At 40.0% G+C, this 22,748-nt stretch overlaps 1 protein-coding gene across 1 annotated transcript in view; it reads right to left on the bottom strand.

The window, feature by feature from the left end:
- RNASEH2B (ribonuclease H2 subunit B) overlaps positions 1-19,525 on the bottom strand; it is a 38,005-nt gene extending 18,480 nt beyond the window's left edge. The window contains 6 exon segments of the mRNA XM_079313815.1: positions 337-457; positions 3,013-3,089; positions 5,346-5,453; positions 8,367-8,424; positions 8,426-8,439; positions 19,417-19,525. Of these exon segments, the coding sequence (XP_079169941.1) occupies positions 337-457; positions 3,013-3,089; positions 5,346-5,453; positions 8,367-8,424; positions 8,426-8,439; positions 19,417-19,477 (439 nt within the window). The 5' untranslated portion in view covers positions 19,478-19,525.
- Positions 19,526-22,748: the final 3,223 nt, after the last annotated feature.

Raw genomic sequence — 22,748 nt, 5'->3', positions numbered from 1 at the left:
CAAAATTCTCATGCAAGTCAAAGAGAGTTCACAACATATAAAGCAATGTCAAAAGCCAGCTCTGATTGGTTTATCATTTGTATGACACCTAGCAACAAGACTGCATGTGGTTTTCAGAGTTGCAGCAGAAAATCTGAGATCCACACATTTCTATTCACAAGACTGCAACGACAGGCTCTAAGCTAAGCTTCTGTTTTTGAAGTACAGCTGTGTCCAGCACTTCAGTTATTTGGTAAAGCAAACAACAATATTTAAACCTCTCTTGTAATGAGGTGACACTTACAAATTGAGTAGCTTTTTTTTTTCCCCTCCCTCCTCCCTACCCCTTTTTTTCACCTTTTTCTTCTGTTATGTGCTGTATGTACTGTTTAACATCTGCACACTTCAGCAGCAACGGGCAGCTAGGGTATTCTGAGTCTAGCACAACTTGATCAAGTGGCTGGAACTTTCCTTGCTGCTGAAAATACATCAAAGGGATTACAAAAGCATTACTAAAATGTTAAGACACATATATACACACTACACATATGTATATAAATATATATGCATGCAATGGCCATAGTTTTAAAATGAAGGATTTAAAGAAGATCATATTTTGAACAGTAACACATGACACATTCAGAAACTGATTACAAAGAAAGCTATAAATATTTATTTGAGACCAGTAAATACCTGCAAAATGTTGAACTCTTCAAACACTGCACTTAAAAGGCCACATTTAAAACAACATGGGGAGAAACTAATGTGAAGTACAGCAGGATTTTTTGGAAGATGACATAAGACACAGAAGTCAGTGTGTGCCAATAGTGTTTTAGACCAAAACCTGTTGGATTAAGCCCAGTGTCATAACTTCCATTCAAATTTTGCTTTTCCTTCCACAAAGATAAATCTCAAAGGAGCAGGGCAGCTTCTGGAACACAATATTAACCTTTCACCTCTGCAAAGTCAATTCCAGTTTGGCCAGAATAGGGATATAAAGTGATTTTGGCACAACTTAAGTAGCCCCACACATGACAGAACTATCAAACAAATTTTGCCATTGCCAAACAATGCATAATCATTCAGCATGGTTTGGCACAACTGGCAACCTTCCCTTTGGAAAGATCCTTTAGTGCATCAGTACAAAGACTCTGTGAGCTTCTAATGCTTAGAGAGTGCATGGTCTCTGGAACCAAGGCTGAACTCATTATACTGGTCAGCATGAAAAAACCCATTTGGGGTACACTGCTTTCATTATTAATTAATTCTCTTGCTAGACACTCAGAGGCTTAATAAAAGTAACCATCTATTGTTAAATCACAATAAAAACAAGAAAAAAATCCTAAACAAAAACACAAAAAGCAGAACTAAGAAAGTGTTTAGAGGTTTTTTTCTCCATAAAATGGAAAAGGCACAATAACCGTGGCAAAAAGAAGTTAAGAGACACAAAAATAAAACTGCAGTAAGCTCTATTTTATAGATAACCTGCTTGTGTCCCAAAGCAAGACAGCTGCATTTACATCATGCATGGGCACAGAGCCTGAGCCAAGAAAGGTGCTGTATAGGAGTTGGCTCTGCTCAGAGACACACCAAGCAATTCTGCCTCAAGGAATCCTGCCTCACACTATCAAAATCAAAGGACAGTGCAAAGGATGATTCTATGGAATCCAGTGATATCCATTAGTTCAAGCTGGAAATGACTGTGCTGCACTCAGGCTGACCTTGCCACTAGACTGTAGAATACACTAACTTAGGCAAGGCACTGCAGAATGCATTTGCCCTTTTTTAGGACCCAGAACAGTTCTATGCGTTTATCTGGCATCATGCCTGGCCTTGAAAACCAAAAAACCCTAGAAAACAATGTACTGAAGAAGTGAAGGGCAGCACAGGACTCATGCTATGCACAGAAACAGCAGCTGTAGGTGTCATTTACTCAGGCTACCTCAACACCCCTCCACATAAAGAGAGCAGATTTACTACTCCCCTACTTGAAGTTTGGTATAAAGCTTTCAAAGGGATGATGAATGCAGAGTGCAGTGCCCAGGGAACAAACTCAACTACTTGTGAAATGACCTCTCCTGATGGACCATCTTGACCACAGAAACAGAGAACACATCTGCACACCCTATATCTTATATAATTAAAAAATTCATTACAGAACATTAAGTTACTATTGCAAAGGTACAGGAAAACTTTGTATCTTCACAATAAAAAAATTGTTCTCCTGCATTCTCCACTTGCAATCTAAAGCAGAAAACAGCAAGCAACCTTGTAAAACTTTTAGAGCAAAAACTCTTAGGATGCATAAAGTGAAACCACAATAAAAACAACAAGTAAAACAACAACAATAACAGCAACAACAACAAAATCAACATTTCCATTTTATTTTGTGTCCTTTTTCTCACAGGCTGCTTATAAAAAAAAAATCAGTAAATTCCCTTATGAATTTTGATGTATGTCAGAAATTTAAGAGAGGATTTGTTACACCCCTGATAAACCAAGGAAGCCATTTTATAGTTACCCAGCTTTTGGATATTCGATCATCCCATAACTGGTCTATGATATGGCATCTCTAAAAATATTGTTTCCTTTCAAATTCAAACTGCCATAGAAATGCTCCTCCTTCCTCCTCCATAGCATCCAAAATTTTCTTTCTTTTTCCCTTCTTTCCCAAAATAACCACATTATGATGCTTCAGAAAGGGCACTACTTTATTTTAATCTGATGACATATCAGCATTTTAAATTCAATAGTTCCAGGACAGGTTCTCACAAAAAGATAAAAGATCCTCCTATCTTAAGGTGAATAGTGCTTGTTGAGATTGAAAACTGATACTTGCACCATAATTCACCGACCAAAAAACTTGATGCAAACAAAAATACTTCTCGGTATTAAGATAATTCTACTTTAAATGCAAATTTCCATTATTATGGAAGCCACTCCTTGTAAAATTAACATAACTTCTGCAGAATTGAAGTCAGAAATAATGTTTTCTCCTGAGGATTCCAGAGAAAAAAAATAAAGCAGGCTTACCTCTTTGTCTGCCTTTATGAGGTAGTAAAGTATCAGAAATAAGGGGTCCATTGGTGTAACAAACAGCAGGCGCCCATCTAGGTGACAGACATGCAAAAGTAAGCTCACAAAATATATTTTTGGAGCTTTAGGAAGTTTTTTAGGAAAGTGAACAATATTTTTTTTAGTAAGTAACCCAGTATTTTAATAAAACAAACAGAAAAATTCTATTTGTAATTTTATATTAAAAATACAGACATAACTCAATTCTCTACCCTGATAAATCAAAGCAAAAGCTCCACTTTGGGACTTCTGCTTCATGTACTCTGAGTTTTGCCTTTTTTCTGGATTGCATTAAAATCAGCTAAATTGAAGCTGCCCTCTATTGGCAGATTTGGGGGCAACAGAAATTGGTTTGGGATACCAGATATATTTAGCAATATTCCACCACTAACAATGGGCAAGGCAACACTGCTCTGGCAGAAGACAGGCAGGAGAAGAAAAAATTTCAAGGGCTAGGTAGGTGAGAGCTGTCTTCATCTGTAAAGGAAGAATCTGATGCAGTCCACTAATGGAACAAAATAAACTTAGATCAGAAAACATGGCTCAATGTGTTGCATTCAAGGTTACACACAAAGGAAGAATTTGGTCTCCCATTGAAACAGACACCTCTGCCCATCTGGAGTTCATTGCAGGACAATGGCTTAGTCAGGCTTTTTGTATAACTGCAAATAATTGGAAACAACGTCACATCAAGAAAATTCACTAAAGAGAGCAAATAATTGATGACAATTTGACAGTAATTAGTAAACCAAAAGCAAATAATAATAATTTTTTTCTTTGTTTTAAATCACATGATGAATATAATTAAAGAAAAGGAAATCTTATTATGATGACCCTAAAACTAACAAAAGATCACATGGGAAGAATGTAGTTTGGGCAAAGCTGATATCCAACCTACCATGTGTATTAAAAACATGAAGCTCCACATGAGGCAAAGCAAGCATCAGGACTACTTACAAACACAAAAGCTTTGATACTGAAATTGGAAGGAAAAAACTGCACTAGCCTCTTCCTCAAAGCTTCCATTTACAAGCTTTCCACCAAACCTCCAAGAAGAGTTATTTTTATTTGTTCTAAAGATTCAGACTCACCAGAGGTGTATAAAGATCTCTGCCCTTCTCTGCAGACAATCAGATAATTTGTTTTAACTGCAAACACACTGATTTTTTTGTTGTTCTTCTGACTGCTTCAGAGATACAGCAGCCCTAACATTCAGGAACAATTTTTCCACTGTATTTTTTAAAGAAAACTCAGGGCATGATTTCTTAAGGCAACTGTTTCCCAAGGGCCAAAATAAAGGTTAGAAAGGGAGAGAGAGAATACAATGTGGACATAATTGGGAGCAGGGAGCAGACCCAGTCTGTTGGCTCACCCCCAAGACAGAGCAAGGAAAAGCTCAGAGACATACTGCTTGCATTGCTTTATGTGCCTGCAGAGGATGTTTAAAAGTTAGCACACACTTTGGGATATTACTGTTAAAGAAAGCGTATGTCTGGAAGGTTTGCTTTTATTTATTACTATAAATGGACTTTTCTCTAATGAAAGGGAATAAAATAAATATACCTTAATCTCCTGAATTAATAGTTAAGGACGTGCTGGTCTGTGGACAAGCTGGCAGAGAAACACTGCTACAATAACATCCTTACTGAAAAGGGATTGTGAAAGCCGTCACAAGCAAGTTACACAAGTTTCCTCCTCATTCTCAGAAAGGTGAGCAGGATCAGAGAATGTCCAGGATAGTACAGACCAACTCCCTTCAGAGAGAACACTGAAATGGCAGCTTCAGACAGCAGGCCTCTCCTGAGAACCCAGCACTTAGGCTGGAGACTACAGAGGTAATTTAAAGAATGCAAGACCATACATTGCAGTGCTTGGAGCTCTAACACACCACTTTGCTCAGCTAGCTAAGGCCATCCAGTCCTTTCCTTCCCTTCCCATAGGACAATACTATTAACTTACACAGAGGACTTGCTGGTGTGATTGACAAGGAAAGCTAACTATTTTACAGCACTTCAGTTTAAACACAATTGAATTCCTCATCCCTCCTTCCCCCTTCAGAAAATGACAAATGAACATCTGTCTAATTGAGGCTGCCAAAGGCAACCTTTTAAAGAGAAATTACAAAGCCCCCAGCCCTGGTTAAATCCACACAGCAAATGAGTCTATCAGGTGGTGATGCAGCATGTCTCAAACAACTAGGAAAAACACCTGTAAATTTACTAGAAGAGAGAGGGAAGGTCTGTGCACAAACATTAGTTAAAGAGGGGAGAAAGACACATTATCCAACTCACCCTGTTGAACACTCTGACCTATAAACCAGGAACGACGTTCCTCATGAAAAGCTTTTACTTCAAACAGCTGCTGTGCACCACTATTGAATAAGTAAAGGGTTGCTTCTCCTGTTGAAAAGAAATCTGGTTTGTGTTTGTAAGCTTTCAGAAAAATCAAAAGAATACCCAATATGTTTGAAGAATGTGCCTTATATACATAGACACACAAACATACACACAGTCTACATAAACTCACTACAAAGAGAGCTCGACAAAAAAACACTATTATATACAGATGTTCATTTACCAGCTCTATAAACGAAACTGAATTTGAATCAATAAATAAGATGTGTGAATAGTTCATCTTACAACACAAAGCCTTTGATCCAAACCCAAATCAAAATCACTCAAGAAATCAGCTTTTTTCTGCAGTGAATGGGGAAGGTGGAAAACAAGAGAATTCTCTCTCCTTCCATCATGTTTGTCTTGAGGATATCAGACTCTGGGTTAGGGGAACAAAAGTCTCAAACCTTTCATGGACAATTCGAAATACTCTTTATTTTTTGTGCCCCAAAATGGATTGTGATGATTCTGTGTGGGTAGACATATAAAGTAAACAAGGAAGCAAGAAGAAATTGGTTTGAAATGCCCATCAGAACCTTAATAGTTGGGAAAGGAAAAGGAAAGCTTTTTTTTAGGTCATCCCATAACACAGCTCTACCATTTCACATCAGTTTTGGGTTACAATGAAAGGGTGACAAACACATTGCAAACAGGACTGGCATTTTCCATATCTGAAATGACAAATTGCCACAACTACAGAAGCAGCCACTGAAATGTGGTCAGCTGAGTCTGTTGGCTGCTTCTATCTTTGTTATCAATCCATCTACAAGAAACAAGAGCAACTGCAGCAGGGCTGTCCTGCTCAGAGCACATAAATTGCAAAGCTGCAGTGACTAGCAGATCATGGGCTGGCTCAGAGAAGCCTCAGTGCAAGCCCTGAAAGCTGACATCAGCACTGCTCTTCTCAGTCTGCAGACATCCCCAGGTGCAGAGGGAGGTCAGCAAAAATGGGCAGATACATGAAATCCCAAAAATTACTGATAATGCATTTTTTTCCCTTTATCCAAAAGGCTGACCAGATGTTTAACCTCACTTAAGGATATAATTTCAGCACTCTGATAATTTTTCTTTTGGGTAGGGGAGCAGAGGAGCAACGAGTAGTCATAAGGGGGAGCAGAGGTTTCAATCATTACCATGTGCATCCTCAACAAGGGTCTGCACCACAGTTTGATCAGCACCATATCAATCTACTCAGAGAGTGCTGACTGAACAACTTAAGAGTCCTACCAGTGAGTGTGCTAGCTAAATCCAGTGGTGAGCTATGAAATCTTGGGAAAACTACCCTTCTTATTACCTAAGTACAGCTCCCTAATTTATGTCATTATGCTAAAAGGACAGTGGCCACAGGTTGCCTACAGTATTGTTAGACAGGAACTCCAGGGGATGAAGAGAGAACTGGGGCAGCTCTGCTCACAACTTCACCAATGCTGCCTGTGGTACTTCCAAATTGCAGCCTGATCCTACTTTATAGTCTTCATAAGGGATAGAAATTTGTGCTTTTTACCTCTCTATATAAAGGACGAAGCATGCTTTTATTTAATAAAGGGGTTAGCATGGATTCTACAGTGTGCTGAGTCCTTCAGTGCCTACTTATACGGTATCTGGCATCAACAATTCATCTGTTAGAGCCGAAGCTAAGGAAAATACATTAATAGTGTGTTCTCAATTCTTCCATTTTCAGACTTTGTATTTATAATAGGCTACATGATTCAAAGTCTATGTAGGCCTATAAATAAGGTCCTGCAAATTCTAAAGGAACACACCCAGGCAATCACTGCAGTTTAGGTTTTCCCCAGAAAACTTTCCCAAGATGTCTGATTCTACAAGGTAAACAGATCTCTTTTTACACAGAGAAAAACAAATTAACATCGATGCTTTTAAAAACATAAATTACAAAGCCAATATGCTACAGCAGGAAATAGTAACACAGGTGGAAAATAGATGGGGCTTTATATTCCCACTGTAAATCTGAGCAATCAAGAAGTAGGTAACATGATGAGTAAGTGATTTAACATTCTGCAGTATTATTTTTGACAATTTTTCTCTTTCAAGAACAAAAATAGTTTCTATATTGTGACACTAAAATGCATCTGAAGACTCAGTTATACACATATATGTAAATACATATAAATACAAGCAGTCAATTTCAGACCAAAACCATAAAACTTTAATCTACAGGAAAGAAATTAGCTTAGGTAAAGAAAAAAAAATGCAGCATGAAAAATGTTTTTCAAACAGAATGTTAACCCTAATATAGGCTTACTGCAAGTTTCTGTTGCAGAATTGCACACTGCAATTATTAATTAATCAAAGAATAATTACAAATCCTTGACAAAAAGAACAATCTGACTAGAAGAAAGTAAATGTGGGATGGTAGTGTCATCGTATTGGCTGCATTTGCTGGTTTTTTCCAATGTATTTTGAATTCAAAGTGCCTCATCCTCCATTAAGGAGAAAACAGACACCATGACCTGGGCAGGAAAAGAAAATTAGATTTAAAAATGAAAAGACCCAAAAAGCTTGGTAAGTACAACTGAATCACTTCTTCTCACTCTATTTATTTTATAGCATAAGATGAATGCTGAGAAGCCTAAATTTGGATTAAAAAAAAAAAGCCTGGACTCAACACCCAACACTGTAAGCTCCCCAAAACTAATGCACTTAAAAACAGAACTTAAATTACACCCCTTTTTTGTGCTGCCAGCATTCCTGATGAATAAACAGTTCAACCAATTAAAATTATAAAAGAAATCCTAAATGTTTGCACAGCATTAACCATCTGGCATAACCAGCAGTATCTTTGGCACTTAAGACTTGTACCTATCATCATTATTTCAGCTTTGTGAAATATGAATCTTCTGGTGGTGGAGAAAATGAACCAGAATTTGAACAGGCTCATGTCACAGTTCCAGAACTTGCCTGTGCTTGGGTTGCGCAGTTTTGTAAACAAGGGTTCGCTGTCAGGTGTCGTCGGGGGGGTCAATAGCAGCCTCTGTAGGGGGAGAGGAGAAAGTCATGAACATGTAAATTGTGAAGCATTTCACATCTGCTTCTTCAAGACATTCAGAATTAATTGGATTGACACTTTTTGAAAACACACACACACATCTGCCTAAAAATTATATGCCTCAGCCCAAATTCATCCTACCTGATCAAGGCACTTAAATTATAATTCCAGACTTCCTGGCACTCTCTATCTGTCACAGGAAAGATACGCACCTGGGGATGATTTAGATTTTGAAAACCACTTCCCTCTAGAGAGCATTCAGGCAAGAGAGCTCCTAAATTTGACATCCCAGTTAAGCAAGATGAACTGATATGCTGCCCTGATTAGTCACAAAGACAATGAGAATGCTTTGGTTAGTTAGGCCAAGCACAATGTGGACATTAAAAAAGTGCAAAAGGTAAAATACACATGGGAAGAAACTATCCTTTAAAGCCTTCACTAAGTCATATTATTTAGGAATTAGCCTACTCTAGTTGTTACTTCTGTGAAAAACATGCACACTTATTTATCTCTTATGTGTAAACTTGAAAAATAAACTGCATTTAATTCTCCCCACAAGAAAAAAAAGCTGAGAGAATGCAGCACCTCTGGCTGAAGCCCCTTACAGTTATTCTCTTTCCTGTATCTTTGAACAAACAGAAGACAAAAAGCAGACCCACAAAAGTACCATTTTTTTCTGTGAAACTGAAAAAAGAAGGAAACAGCTACCACAAGGACACTGACTCAAGTACAAAAAAACACGCCTATACATTTCCCCAGTCTATAAGTATCCCCAGTTAATTATATTCTAGCCAGGTTATCTTTGCAGAGAAAGTCTAACTTGCATTTATGAAAACAACTTCCCACATCTCAGTAAAGAGCACCATGACAGCATCATCTTTCTTAGCTTGCACACTGCCAGTTCTGCCCCAATTCCTTTCCTACAGGCATTCATCAGAGCAAGGAAAATTACTAAAACATTTCACATATATAATGAGTATCCAGACCCCAGAGAATGGACTGACAGTGATCAGGCTGATGTTTGTGTTATGGTGCTGCTGAGGAAAACACAGAGGAGCAGAAGAGGCAGACTGCATGATTATTCAAAGGAACAGAAGTGCCACACTGTCCTTCCCCTTTCAGTAACATCAAGCAGGTTTGGGAAGAGGGAACTGGCACAATTCTTTGGCAAACAGGGAAGTAGGAACAACCAAAAGTAGCTGTCCTCCACCCTGGCTGAAAGCCCCAACGTATCTAAAAAGGACAAGTGGACTTCTCACACTTGGCTGTTCACTAACACTTCACGAGCAAAACAAAAAAAAAACCCCAAACCCCCCCCCCCCACAAAAAAAAAAAAAAAAAAAAAAAGCCCAAATAACTCTCAATCTTCATATCCACTCGTTATTCAGCTGTGTCACCAACAGAACTTGCCCAGATAAAGACATATGCAGAACACAAAAAACAACTATGTTTAGTGATAAAAGTGTTGGAGGGTAATAATTCTCAGAGTTGTTCAGAGAATTTAAAGTAATTTTCTTCCCTTCAATACTGAGCCTTCAGGTGGCTTGAAAAAGTGCTTCAAAAAGTTTCAATATAAATTGAGAGCTTTTAATGGAAAAAGTCCATATTTGCTAACCAGACTTGCTTCATATGCTGATACATAAACACATGGTTGTCAAGCTACATTTGCCCTGGCAAAGGCATCTTTCCAATTTCTAGAGCTGTGTATATTTCAATCTTGACCACAGTTTAACATTAGTGTATTTTTTGTTACTTTTTAAAACACTGAAGTGATTAATGATAGTGAAAGAAACATACTGCATGTGTTTACTTTGATGTGTTTCACATGAACATATTAAAATATACACAGTAAATGTGAGTTTCAAAATTTAAAACAAAAAGCAAAACAAAAAAAACCCCAAAGGAACTTTCAGCGCTCACTTGCTCTGCTTTCTTCCTGCATAGATTGATGAACACTGGGATTGAGTCCAGCTGAGCCTGAAGTTGCATCTTGTCAGCAATTAAGTCGACAATTCTTCCTAATTTTTTGCTGGTTTTAATGACATTTGCATCTTTACTGGGTTGAGGTGTTCTCTTCCTAACCTGCTAGTAATGCACTGAATTTATCCATCTCTGCTAAGCCTGGGAGACAACTATAGGGATAGAGCATCCCTTCTCTTCCTCATCAATCCTCTACTTTCCCAACCCAGATAACCACTCTCCTTCATCCATCCCAGCCTGCCCCATGCTATGCCAGGCTCAGCATCCTCTACTGTGCCCCTCTGGCCCTGCCAGGAGCTGTTCCCTTGTGAAGAGCAGCACAGCTCTGCCCACAGAGCTCTTTGGTGCTCCAAGGGGTTCCCCACTGCACAGAGGGCAGCAGGGATCAAACCCTAACAAACAGTCCAAGCTGCAGGCTGCTGCCCCAGTATGTCATGGTGATGGGATCAGTGTCTGTCACACTCTCCACACAACTGCCACAGAAAATAGTTTGTCTGAAGGGACATGAACACACACAAGGAGAAGGGAAGGACCAGGCAAAGGCAAAAGTGGTTTCTTGGAGTTTAACTTTCAATTTCCTCAAAATGTAGGCAGTATTCTACTCCATTTCCAGGGGCATCTGAAGTATATTTTTTTTATAGATTGGCTTTACTACATGTCAAGTTGGCAGACAAAAAAAGAGGCAATTGGGAGAATGCCTGCTTGGAAAACTGGATGCAGTATTAATATGGCCTTAAGGGCAAAGAAGGCCCTATTTATCTGAATTTAAATACTTCATGACTAGGAAAATGCTGAGCAAGGGATTTTTGATGTTAGGTGTCCAAACCTAACTTATTTGTGTTCTGGACTTTAGCCATGAAAGGTAACAGGATTTCTTTAATGCCATTACATTTATCAGTCCTTGCATTTCAGCAAGGATCTCTTATAGCTAAGTAAACACAGACTCCTTAAAAAGCAGTACTGTAGCATTTTCTAGCAAAACTGAAAGTTAAACTAGGTTGGAAATTTCTTTTTCAGTTTTAAAGTTCACCTCCAGGTAAGAAATCACCTTACAAAAAATAAACTGAAAAAAGTAACATTACAGCAGGAGCTGTTTTGTTAAATTCTAAAGGAAAACATCAGATAATTACCACTATGCTTAATATAACAGTTCACATAGCCCAGCCCTGAAAAACTTGTTCATCTACAAGAATACTTGGAGGGAGAGAGGTAAGACCTTTCTGAACAGTATACTCTCTACCAACAGTGACCCACAGTCAGGTCAGCTTACTAACATGTGCCATTACAGCATAATTTTCTCCTAGGACACCATACACTACAGTGATATAAAAAACTGCTAGAAAAGTACAGAGGGGAACAATTAATTCTGTCTCAAGGAGGCATCTCAGCCAGCAAGTCACTCTTTAAACTGCCTGGGAAGACAGAAGACAGACACTTCCAGGAGGCAGTTGAAGAAAAGGAGAAAATATTATTGTTTTGGGGAGGTCAGACATACAACCAGGGAAATTCTACAAAATACATAAACACAAAGAAGTGAAAATGAATTCTCTTTCAAAGGATTTCTGGCAATAGTTTCTTCCACAATGGATAGATATGAATCTCGTCATTAAAACAAAAAAAGCATTATCTGGTACAGTACCATAAATAAATAGAAAAACAACATACAAACTTCCACTAAGAGCTATGAAACTGTTATGGATGATGTAAAGTTTATTCAACTTCTCTTTTTAAAAAATGCTTATAGAATACTATATATAACAGACTAATATCAAGTTATATGAGATACCCACACAAAAAGCTGCTAGCCAAGCAAGCAAAAAGGTTGTAAATATCTGTCAAATGCTTAAGAGGAAAAAGCCCTCTGAGAGCATAAATTTCCCAACCACCACCCTGCAAAGAAAAAGGACTATTTAAGTCTGGAAATATAAAGTTAAGATTTTATTTAAAAACAGATATTAAACCATACGTCGCTTACACAAGTCTTTTCCATTCCCTTCTTAACTTCTAACTGTGCATGAAAGGTGTGTCAGATGGAGATATTGTAATGGAGCCCATTAAACAGACATTTTATGAAAGGCTTTAAACTATGTGGCCTAAGGGTACAGATAGGTTAGATCTAATAAACTTTTATTTGTGCTCCTTTTAGAATCTCTACCCTCAAGAAAATGGTTTTAATTCAGTGTCCATGTCCTTTGTTGTGCAGCATGCCCTGAAAAAAGCCCAGTGGAAAATAATTAATAAATCCAGTACTTTGTATCACCCAAATTTTTGATAATTTTTCTAAGTTACAAGGTATTTAACTGCAAGCATAATAAATGAATTCTGGCATGCACAGATTGAGGATACAGTTTCATAAATGGCTTCAAAAGATCCAGAGATCACAAGCCATAGAAAAGTCCTGGTGTCCCCAATACTGCTCCCTTGTTTTGCATCTCTGGTGCTTTTTTCTACCACAACTAGCAACCTCATGGCCCCACAGCAGGTTAGCTCAGGTCACTCATCCAGCTGAGAAGTAACTAGCCACAATGAAGAAGCAAATCACTTTCAATCCTATCAGTAAGCTCACTGGAGTCAGAAACAGAACCCACAACAGGAGTTGATGGTATAGAATACACCCTATTCCGCATGTGACACAGATGTCATTGACCAGTGCACAGGAAATAGAAAACCAGACCATACATTCATTTACAGAGTTGAGAAAGCAGGAGATGAGCCACAGGTCTACACTGTTGCTTCCTTGGCTCACATTACTCAGGGGAGCAATTGACTCAACTCTGCAAACAGCCAATATTTTGCAGGTGCTTACATAGAGGTATGGGTTTGTACTTGCCCACACTTGCTTTTTGGAAATAATCTTAATTGTTATACAGTTATGTAAATTTGATGTTACCTCACCACCTTACCCCTTTTACTGTGCATGTTACTCCCATGCCTATTGTAATGGACAAAATTATTATCAGTTTGGTAATTGTGGCATTTATTATTTGGGGCCCTAAGGAAACAATGTTCAGTGTGATATAATTTAGAACATTCTACAAAAAAAAACCCACAGTATCTACAAAAGGGCACTGTTTTCTATTTTGACCACAACTTCAAAAAGAAATGCTTCTTGACACTTTGAATGGTTTTTTGCTCCAGGACACAGCTAGGCAATACAGCTAAATTTTAAGACTTACAACCTGAGTGCATCTTTTGGCTTCCCCTTATGCTGGCACAATTCACTTCTTAGCCACAAAAAAAAAAAAAACAACCACCAAAACATGTTCAGGGACTCACTAACAGCAATGGACAGTACTAATTCATCCATTACTGGAGTCTAGATGCTCGACAGAATGTGCAGAGTTTCAGCCGAATAAAGGGGAGGTCAGTCTTGAGAAGTTCAACAACTGGTTATCACTTGAAAGGATAAAAAAGTACAGACTTCCCTTCTCAATATTTATAGGGTCAGCACTGGTGCAGCTGTATTACTGGCTGAATCAGCCCTATTCCCATATGCAGAGAGGCCTAAGTTGGCATAAGTTGGTCTCTTCCAAGCCAGATGGCAGAAAGCAGAAGTGGGAGATGGTGTTACACATTAAAACATCTCTTTTCAGTTATTTTATTTGCTGTGCTTCCTTCTGGCTCCTTAGCTTGCCAGTTATATCTGCTTTATTCACAGCAGAGCTCAGTATGCCTTTTAGGAAATTACATGTAAGAAATAGTGCAAATTACCTGCAGGCAAAAGGCATTGTTCAGTAGATGCAAATGCCAGTTTAGGGGAAGGTTTAGTAAAATATGCCCACAGAGTGCTAACTTCTAAAATAAGCATATTCACGTATGCCTTATTAAAAAGGTATATAAACATGTGCATGTATTTTATATAGGCTTTCTGATGTTTTGACTCAGCTGCTAAAAAACCCCTGTATCTGTTTATTGCAAACATTATTTCCAAGTTCTTTACCTAGATTATTCTGGAAAGTATTAGTATTCAATTATTCTGCTCAATTTTGATACTCATTACAATTTTTCATTCAAGCACCCTAGCAGCCCAGCAGTGTGATCTGTTTCATAGCAGATAGTGATTTTTTTTTTTTTTAACACTAAATGAAAGCATGTATCAAAGTGCAAGGATGGAAAAAATGTTAATGCAAAACCAGTCTACTTCTGCTTTTATTACAAACTACTTTCACAAATTAAGTATTCCACAGCTTCTTTCACTATGACACCTTCTCTCACTATGACCCAAAATTTTCAAGTCAAATACTTCCTCGGTTACTGCATGGAGACAAAAGTTCCTTAGTCTCAATTGAAAGGATGGAGGATTAATTTAATGCATGCTGATGCCCCATGGTTTGGCATCACAGTCCATTTATTTCTGCCTCCATTTGACTTTTGGCATATATGAGATTTGTTCAAACAATTTGCCAAGTCTAATGTGAAACTGCTCCTTTTATTTTTTAATAAGTAATTCCTAAAAATAATAGGATTGTTAAATTTCCCTCCCCCACTGCAAACCTTCCAGTTCTATGCATATGGTAGTTCCCATAAAACAATAAAAGAGCTAATCAATTTACTGTTTAAGAAAACAGCAGACTGAAAAAATGTGCTCAGCTAAACTTGTCTAGCTCAGAAAAATAAAGGTTGAGAATAATTTTCAGCATACAGCTAACCCATATTATTTTCCTAACACAGACAAAGACAGAACATATTAAATACATCAGTCTTAACTTTAGATGTAGAGTGGAACACCACACTTTGAAAACTGCCTTCAATTCCTGACCTCTTTGCTAAAACCAGTGAAGGATATAAATAGCTCCAGTTCTAACATAACACCTATCCCTGAGGAATACTGAAAAAGAGACTGTCCTTCACACCAATCCTGTTAAGCAGCTGGTGTGATTTTGGTAAGACTGGTTTGAAGTCATTACGTAAGAATGTTTATTTGTTATACAAAGCCCAGATCACACCTATGTTGGACACAGTGACTTTACCACAGTATTTGATAGTTTTCCAAAGCCCTGCCTTTAGATTTAGATAGCCCTAAAATTAAAAAACTTTAGATTCCAATAGCCGTAAAATACTACTGGGTCACAACAGTATTTCTCAGTCTAGAAAATAACTGCTAGCTCTTATGATTTTTAGAGAACACATAAAAATGGTAGTTCCATGGGCCCAGTTCAAAAGGCAGGGAGAACTTTCCTACACTCACATTAAAAAGTAGCAGGATTTATTTTTTTTTAAGTACATGGATACTCAGTAAATATAGACAGAATCTCCTCTATTAAAGTACATCATTAGTAACTTTGTAGCTGTGAGAGAGCCAATTTTTAATCCCCAAGAGCTACTACTTTTCTTTCTCTTGTATCTGTTCAGTAGCTGGACCAACATCACAAAGCCAGTACAGGAATTTCTACATTCTCATGGGTAAAGAGTTTGGATACATGGGTAATGTGGCAGCCTTGATTATCCAACTACCACTAGAAATGCAGGAAAGCACTATCTGGAAACTCAGCCATCCACCAAGGAAGCCCGTGTGGTCCTTCAGGAGTCATTAGCACTTTGGTGTCTCTGTACCATGGTTCCTCCAGAACTCCAGATTCGGGAGGTCCTCCTAACCATGCATGTCAACTACTCTGCACAAAGCTAGCTCAGACCAGATTTCCAGCCAAGCTAATAAAATCCCCTGGAACATGGTGCACAGCACAGAAACACCCAAGTGGGTCTACACAGAGCCAGCTTGGTCCATCAGGACTTATTAGTTCAGACACTGTCTGAAAGCAGCTGCACTGCAAAGCTGGTTCTGGAAACACCAGAGATGTGTTAACATGGCACAGCACTTGAACTAATAAACTGCTAGTTGTGAGCCCAGCCTGCCCCAGGCTAAATCTGGTGCCTATATATTCACTGCACAGTTAATCTGCAACTGCAGGAACAGCACAAGGAATTGACTCTATTTCAAGCCCAGCATGCACAGCTCTGTTGCTACCAACATGACCAAGTTTTCTGTCTTTTCACCTCTGTCCTTTCATCTTCCTCCACAACAACCAATGCCTCCATCTACTCTCTTCCTGTTTGTTCATTGTTTTCTCTCCTGGCCACTCACATTTCTCAGCCTTTCAGTACACATCCCCAGTAAGGCTGCACAATGTACATCAGCAGCTTCCAGCCTTTCTGGAGTGATTAACATGGTTACCACCCTCTTCTCGCCCTGAGCAGCACTTCCTAACTCCTCTCCCACACTTCTGGCTTCCCACTTTGTCCTGCCCTTGGTGATTCAATCCCTAGCCAAGGAACCTTTATGCTTACAAAAACAAAATAAAGACATGATTCTATTTGCATGTCAAACTGTCTTGTCTTCATGGAAAAAAGCAAGTATGAGCAGAAACACCATCACAAGACCTCTCACCAGGTCAAGGGCAGGCTACCATCTCTAAAGGTAAAATTTGCTATCTCACCCAGAAGCTGTTTAGCAAGTCACCTCAGATATGACTGTCTGATATGATGCTCTCCTTTTCCCTTCCTACTTGGACTTCCCTTTGTGCAATTCTCCCGAGTGTCCTGGTGTGGCAGAAGGGCTGGTGAGGGCAAAGACTGCCCCAGTCAACCCTGCTTCCCCTCCACACCTTCATTCACCTCTACAAACCATCCAAAGCAACTGCTGAGCATATGGTTTGTAACTCTGTGCTGTGATGTGCCGGCATGAGAAGACCACTAATTACCAAACTTTTACAGTACTGAAAATATGACAGAATTAATCACTTGCTACTGAAAATGACAGTCTATCCCTCTAAAAACAGTTCACACCATTGGTAACAAACTTTGGCTGCATTCCTCTAGCTATAATCATGACTTCAACACAGAGCATGTGCAGTTCTACCTGACAGAAGAGATTCCTCATTTCTGAGCTGTTTTCAGAACACTGAAACCAATATAAAAACTACAAAACCAAAAATAAAACTGAAATTTGTCTCATCAGTCATCACACATGCTCTGAATGGCAGAGCAGCAATTTATTGCCCATGCAATATAACAGCATATAAATGTGTACTTAAACAAGGAAATTAGTTGCAATTTCCTAACTTTGAATACTAAAGCAGACAAGTTTTTTTTAGTAGATTCAGGAACAAATGGCATTGAGCTCACATCCAGAAACAGATCCTGTACCTATTTGCACCAGCTGGTTTTATGTATGTATGTATGTACCATAATGCCATACAGGCATTACGAAGATAGAGATTGTCATATGAATAGAATTTTACCCTCAAAGGACATTTTTGCTCTAAATCCAACTGCAACCATCTTCATTCCTGAAAGTAGTCAGGTCTTCCTACTACACATTCTGCTAAACAGCCAATGAAAAATTTCTGAGACTCATTCAACACAGCAGTTATGAAATGCAAAATTCTGAAAAGTGGTAACAAATTAACTTTAAAAAGCTTCTCTGAAAATAATGCTTAAACAAAAATAAAATCATGAAATATTTCGTTTGGCTGGCAAGTCTCATCAGCTGTGGAGTTCTGAATTTATCAGCCACAGACTTTTTTAAAAAATCACTATGCACTTTGAAGTTCAACTAAGGCTTAATAAACTTTCTTACAGGTCTGGAGTACTACATAAATTTTGTCAGAGCTGTGCTGGCATAATTGGTAATACAAACTGTCTGGCTTCATGAAAGTTACAAGCTCTGGCTCCAATCCTGCAAACACTTACTGGAGAATTTAACTTACTGCACAGAACTGACTACTCATGCATAAGCTAAGCATATTTGTAAATATTTGCACAGTATGGACATCTGTTGGCATAGCCAGTCATTTGATACAAGATTCAGCTTTAAATCCTAGTCTGAGTAGAGTCAATATTAAAAAAAAGGAATTCCTCACTTTATAAATTCCTTTTGTAGGCATCAAGCATGTCAGATAGCAAAATGTGGCACTGAAAAGTTAAAACTAGAGGAAGAGAGGGATCAGTGAAATCCTAACAATTGTTTGTTTCTCACATAACTAGAGAAGCCTGGTTTCTTATGGGTGCATGCCTTAAGATTGAGTTTCCTGCCTAATTTTCAATCTTTGCTGAACGAATCTCTTGCTATACCTTTCCTTCAGTGGTGCAATTTACAGCATTTCTCACATCATCACAGGCAAAGTTCAGAAAATACTCCACAGTGCTCCTGATTTTTATCAGGTTTGGTTACCAACACTTTTCAGTTATGGGTGAGGTAAGAAAATGCCACCACACAAAGCAGTGATAAAAGTCCACAGATAATCATGGAAGTCGCATTTCCTTAAAAACCAAATCAGAAGAAGACACATATGTCTCCTTCTTCTTAATGTCTTGGCATCTGAACACATCCTGTTTCACTCATCCTCTCTGAGAGCTAAACATGTTGTGATCTGTTTGTTTAAACCCGATGCTAGGCAGAAATACACGTAAAGGAGCTAAGGCATCCTCCCATGGATTCAGGGCTGCGGGGGAGAGAGCAAGCCTCCACTACAAGGAGGATATACGTGTATGGATATACACATCTGCACCTGCAGAGCTGCCATGTGGAGCTCTGCTGCTTCAGAATAAAGAGCTGAGGAGATCTCTGGCTTAGGACTGAAGTCTGTCTGACAGCTGTGGCTTAAGGCACTGAACGGTTTCCTCAAAAAAAATACAGGGACTGAGAGGAGGGAGGCAAGGCCAGCTCCGGGTAGGGGACAGCGAGACCCCACCAGGAACATCGGTGGCAAAACGAAACTGACACACATAAATGAGACGCACTGATCCAGCGCGGGAAACGGGGTCCCTGGAGAGGGGAGGGCGGGTACCGTGCGGGCCTGGCGGGCAGGCCGTGCCTCAACCCGGCCTTGGCACAGCCGGGCGGGCCCGGCCGCACGCAGCAGCCCCGGCACCCGCCCCAGGCCCCGGAGCGGCGCCCGCCTCCTGCCCCAGCCGGCCGGCGGGGCGGGAGCGCTCGGCGCTGCGGCAGAGCCGCCCGTCCGCGGAGCGACCCCGCCGGGTTACCTGGGGCAATGAGCACCCACTGCGCGGGGTGCGCGCCCGGCTCGCTCCCTGCGCCCCGCATGCTCCGAGCGCCCCGCGCCGCCGCCGCTCCCGCCGCCGCCGCCGCAACATGGCGGGCGGGGCGGGCCCCGAAGGGAAGGGAAGGGGCCGGGCGGAGCGGGGCGCGGCCCTGACTCGGGCCGGGAAGGGAAGGGAAGGGGCCGGGCGGAGCGGGGCGCGGCCCGGCCCGGCCCTGGCTCGGACGCTCCGCCTGTTCCCCTTCCCATTGCTCGCAGGGAGCGGGCGGTGCAGCCGCAGCCTGCTTGCGGGGAGGCCTCTCCTGTGTCCCGCCCCACGGGACTCGGGCGGGAGGGATGTCCCACTCGCCAGGAGAAGGCAGAGGCCGAGGTTCTTAAACGGTCGCGGTCCAAAGGAGCGACAGAAGTCACGGGGACCGCAAGAGTTTTGTTAGTGATTTGCACACTTGGCGTGGAAATTGTTTCGTTAGTCCTTGGCCTACTATGTAGCCACGCGGCAGTGGGTTTTGGATATAGGGGTAGGGTGAAAGGGAAGAGAGAAAGGAAAAGATGAATTAGAGAGGGGCAGAGAGGAAGAAAGAGGAAAAGAGAGGGGGAAAAAGATCAGCAGTCCTGATTCCAGCATTGGTCTAGCTCATGGTCCTAGGGGCGACTGCCCAGGCTTTGAGGGGTAGTTTTCTCCACCCTGAAGACAGGTTTCTCATTTTCCGTATAGATTCGTTTCCAAGGGCTTTGGGGGGCTTGGGTGGTCTTAATCCCCCTCTGCAGTCCATGCCCATTTCCTGGCTTCATCATTCCAGTGCTAAAAGTGTACACTGTGTTACACTCATCTCCGGGAAGCAGAACACGGGTGTTTGTCCAGGGAAAGTGCTGCCCTAGCTCTGTGTGGCCCCCTTCTCCAGCCACATCTAGTTCTATCTCATGGCATGTCAGTACTGTGGTAGTTAGCTATTTATAATAATGTGACAGGACTTGGCATAAATGGCACAAACTGAAGGAAATTCCATTTAAACATAAGGAAATGTGAATTTAGTGGAGCAGGCTGTCCTGAATGACTATGGAGTCTCTGTCAGTGGACTTACTAAAGACCAAGCAGGGTGTTGCTCAGACCCTCTGCAGGAGTGCCTGCCACTCTTGGCCATTCAATGGAACCTCAGTCCTGCAAGGCTGGTCGAGGGCAGAGCCACATTTCCCTCATATTCTCTCATCCTACCCAGTGTACAACATGATCCTGGTAAATAAGTTCTTTACCTCCAGATCGCACTGGAGGAGCCATAGCCACAACACTAAATGAATATTTTTATGCACATGTATATACATGTACGTAAACTTGGCTTTACACACACAAGACTGGATTGATGGCCACCTTCCCAGAGATTTAGGAATAAATATTATGTTATCAAAAGTATTAAAGTATACATATCAATTGTAAATCTCAGAGATATGAAACAAATATTAAAAACATACTGGCATCTATTCCCTGAAACAGAGCAGAACTAACCAAGGCCAGCATATGCGAAACAGCTGAGCTGATGTAAGGCTGAAAAAAATAATTTCCTGAAGTTTGAGCATATACCTTCATCACTGAGATTACATTAATCTAAATTAGTTTTATTTTAATTTTTCTGACTTTTTTTTCCACTGATTGAAGTAAGGCAAGATTTAAGTGCCAAAGACTGCACTGCACCATGTGTTTTGAAGTCCCCAGAGAAATCACTAGCTCTCAGAGTGATTGCAATCTGCTATGGTGTATGCCTGGATTGCAGCACTCGCTGATGGGTCTTGTAAAACTCCTCACTACTCGTGTTAGCAAAGAGGAAGAAGCTCACCAGTTCCACTGCAATCTGTACAATACCACTGGAAGAGCGGAACAGAGTTGGTTGCTGTGTTTGAAACCTTCCTAGAAGGAAAGCCTTCCATGTGGAAAAAAGGGTTCTCCATAAAATTTGGCTTCTAGTCCTGAAAATAATGAATCTCAGCATGTTGTACACCACTGAGATTAACAAAGTTCTGGAAAAGCCAGGAATCCAAGTCTGCAAGCCTCCAGATGCAGCATGTGTCGGGATCAAGTCTAGAAGCATAAGCTGCAGTTGTTCCAGAGCTCCTATTTCCTTCCTGACTGTTGTGTGTGATGGAAATGTTGTAGCAAACATTGCTGTATGTTTTCAAAACTGACTTATTAAGCTCATATTTTTCAAAGCACCAATCCATCCTTATTTAGGCACCTGGTAAGCATGCTAATTTTCAGAGGTGCTGAGTACTCCTACCATCAACTGAGTTTAATGGACATTTCAGCTGTTCATTTATTTTGATTTATGAGCATCTCCCACAATCTCTAGATGTATATTTGCCCTGGGATCTGTCATGTCCTTTTCCAGGAACTTTTCAGATAGAAATGTTTTTCTCAGATACTTTGAAATGCCCCAAATGGAAATTTTCAAATAGGCCTGGAAAAGGCTCTAGAATGACATCAGTCTTGGAATAAAAATAATGCAGTAATTTATACATATTAAATATTTAAAACGTTCTGTTGTTACTCATGCACACTTGATATATATTATTCCCCTTTATAAACAGAGGATATACTATATTATTATAAGCAAAAGATAAACTTATTAGGGATTTCTGTCAAAAGCTGATGATACTAAAATCTTATTTGCTTAAGAATTAAGTCCTTTACTTTCAGGCTTGCCAACACTTTTAAACTGTAGTGGTATCTCCCTGAAAGAAAATGCTGACGTTTAAAACACTGGACTGATCTGAACTGCTGCAGTGATATCATTTTAAATACTCAAATCTTAATTTCATGCACATGGGTATTCTCATTTGGATCCATAGGACTCATTAAGTCCAGAAAGTTAAATGCATCCAGTATGGGACTAACCCTAACCCAATTTGAGGACAATTGTTTTCCTCATTTCAGAGCCGTTTGATTTGCATTCAGACTTTACCTGTGTGCTCTGTTCATTCATTTTTGCTAAGCCTGCTTCTCATAATGCAAATATCTGTGCAAATGCAAGCATCCCTTTTTGCCAAACAAAAATTACTTAGTTTTTGGTGCCAAAGAAATGCTACCTCTTGTCTACCTTCAGCTGCAGAATTTACTCCTTCCTCCTCCTCCACACTAGTTTTAAGTGAAGGCACTTTTAAACTTTGCTCAGAGTAAGAAACAGGAGACTGTGTAGAAAGAAGTGTGATTCATTGTTAAGTAACGTCTGTTGTTTAAAAGACAAAAATCTTTTCACATAATTATGTTTCATTTTACACCATTTCAACAAATATGGGCCAAGTTTATCTAGTTTGTACTTCAGTGGT

The sequence above is a fragment of the Erithacus rubecula genome (assembly GCF_903797595.1).
Source record: "Erithacus rubecula genome assembly, chromosome: 1".
Taxonomy (NCBI): domain Eukaryota; kingdom Metazoa; phylum Chordata; class Aves; order Passeriformes; family Muscicapidae; genus Erithacus; species Erithacus rubecula.
The sequence above is the reverse complement of the archived record's forward strand: the minus strand, read 5'-3'. Positions and strand labels throughout refer to the sequence as shown.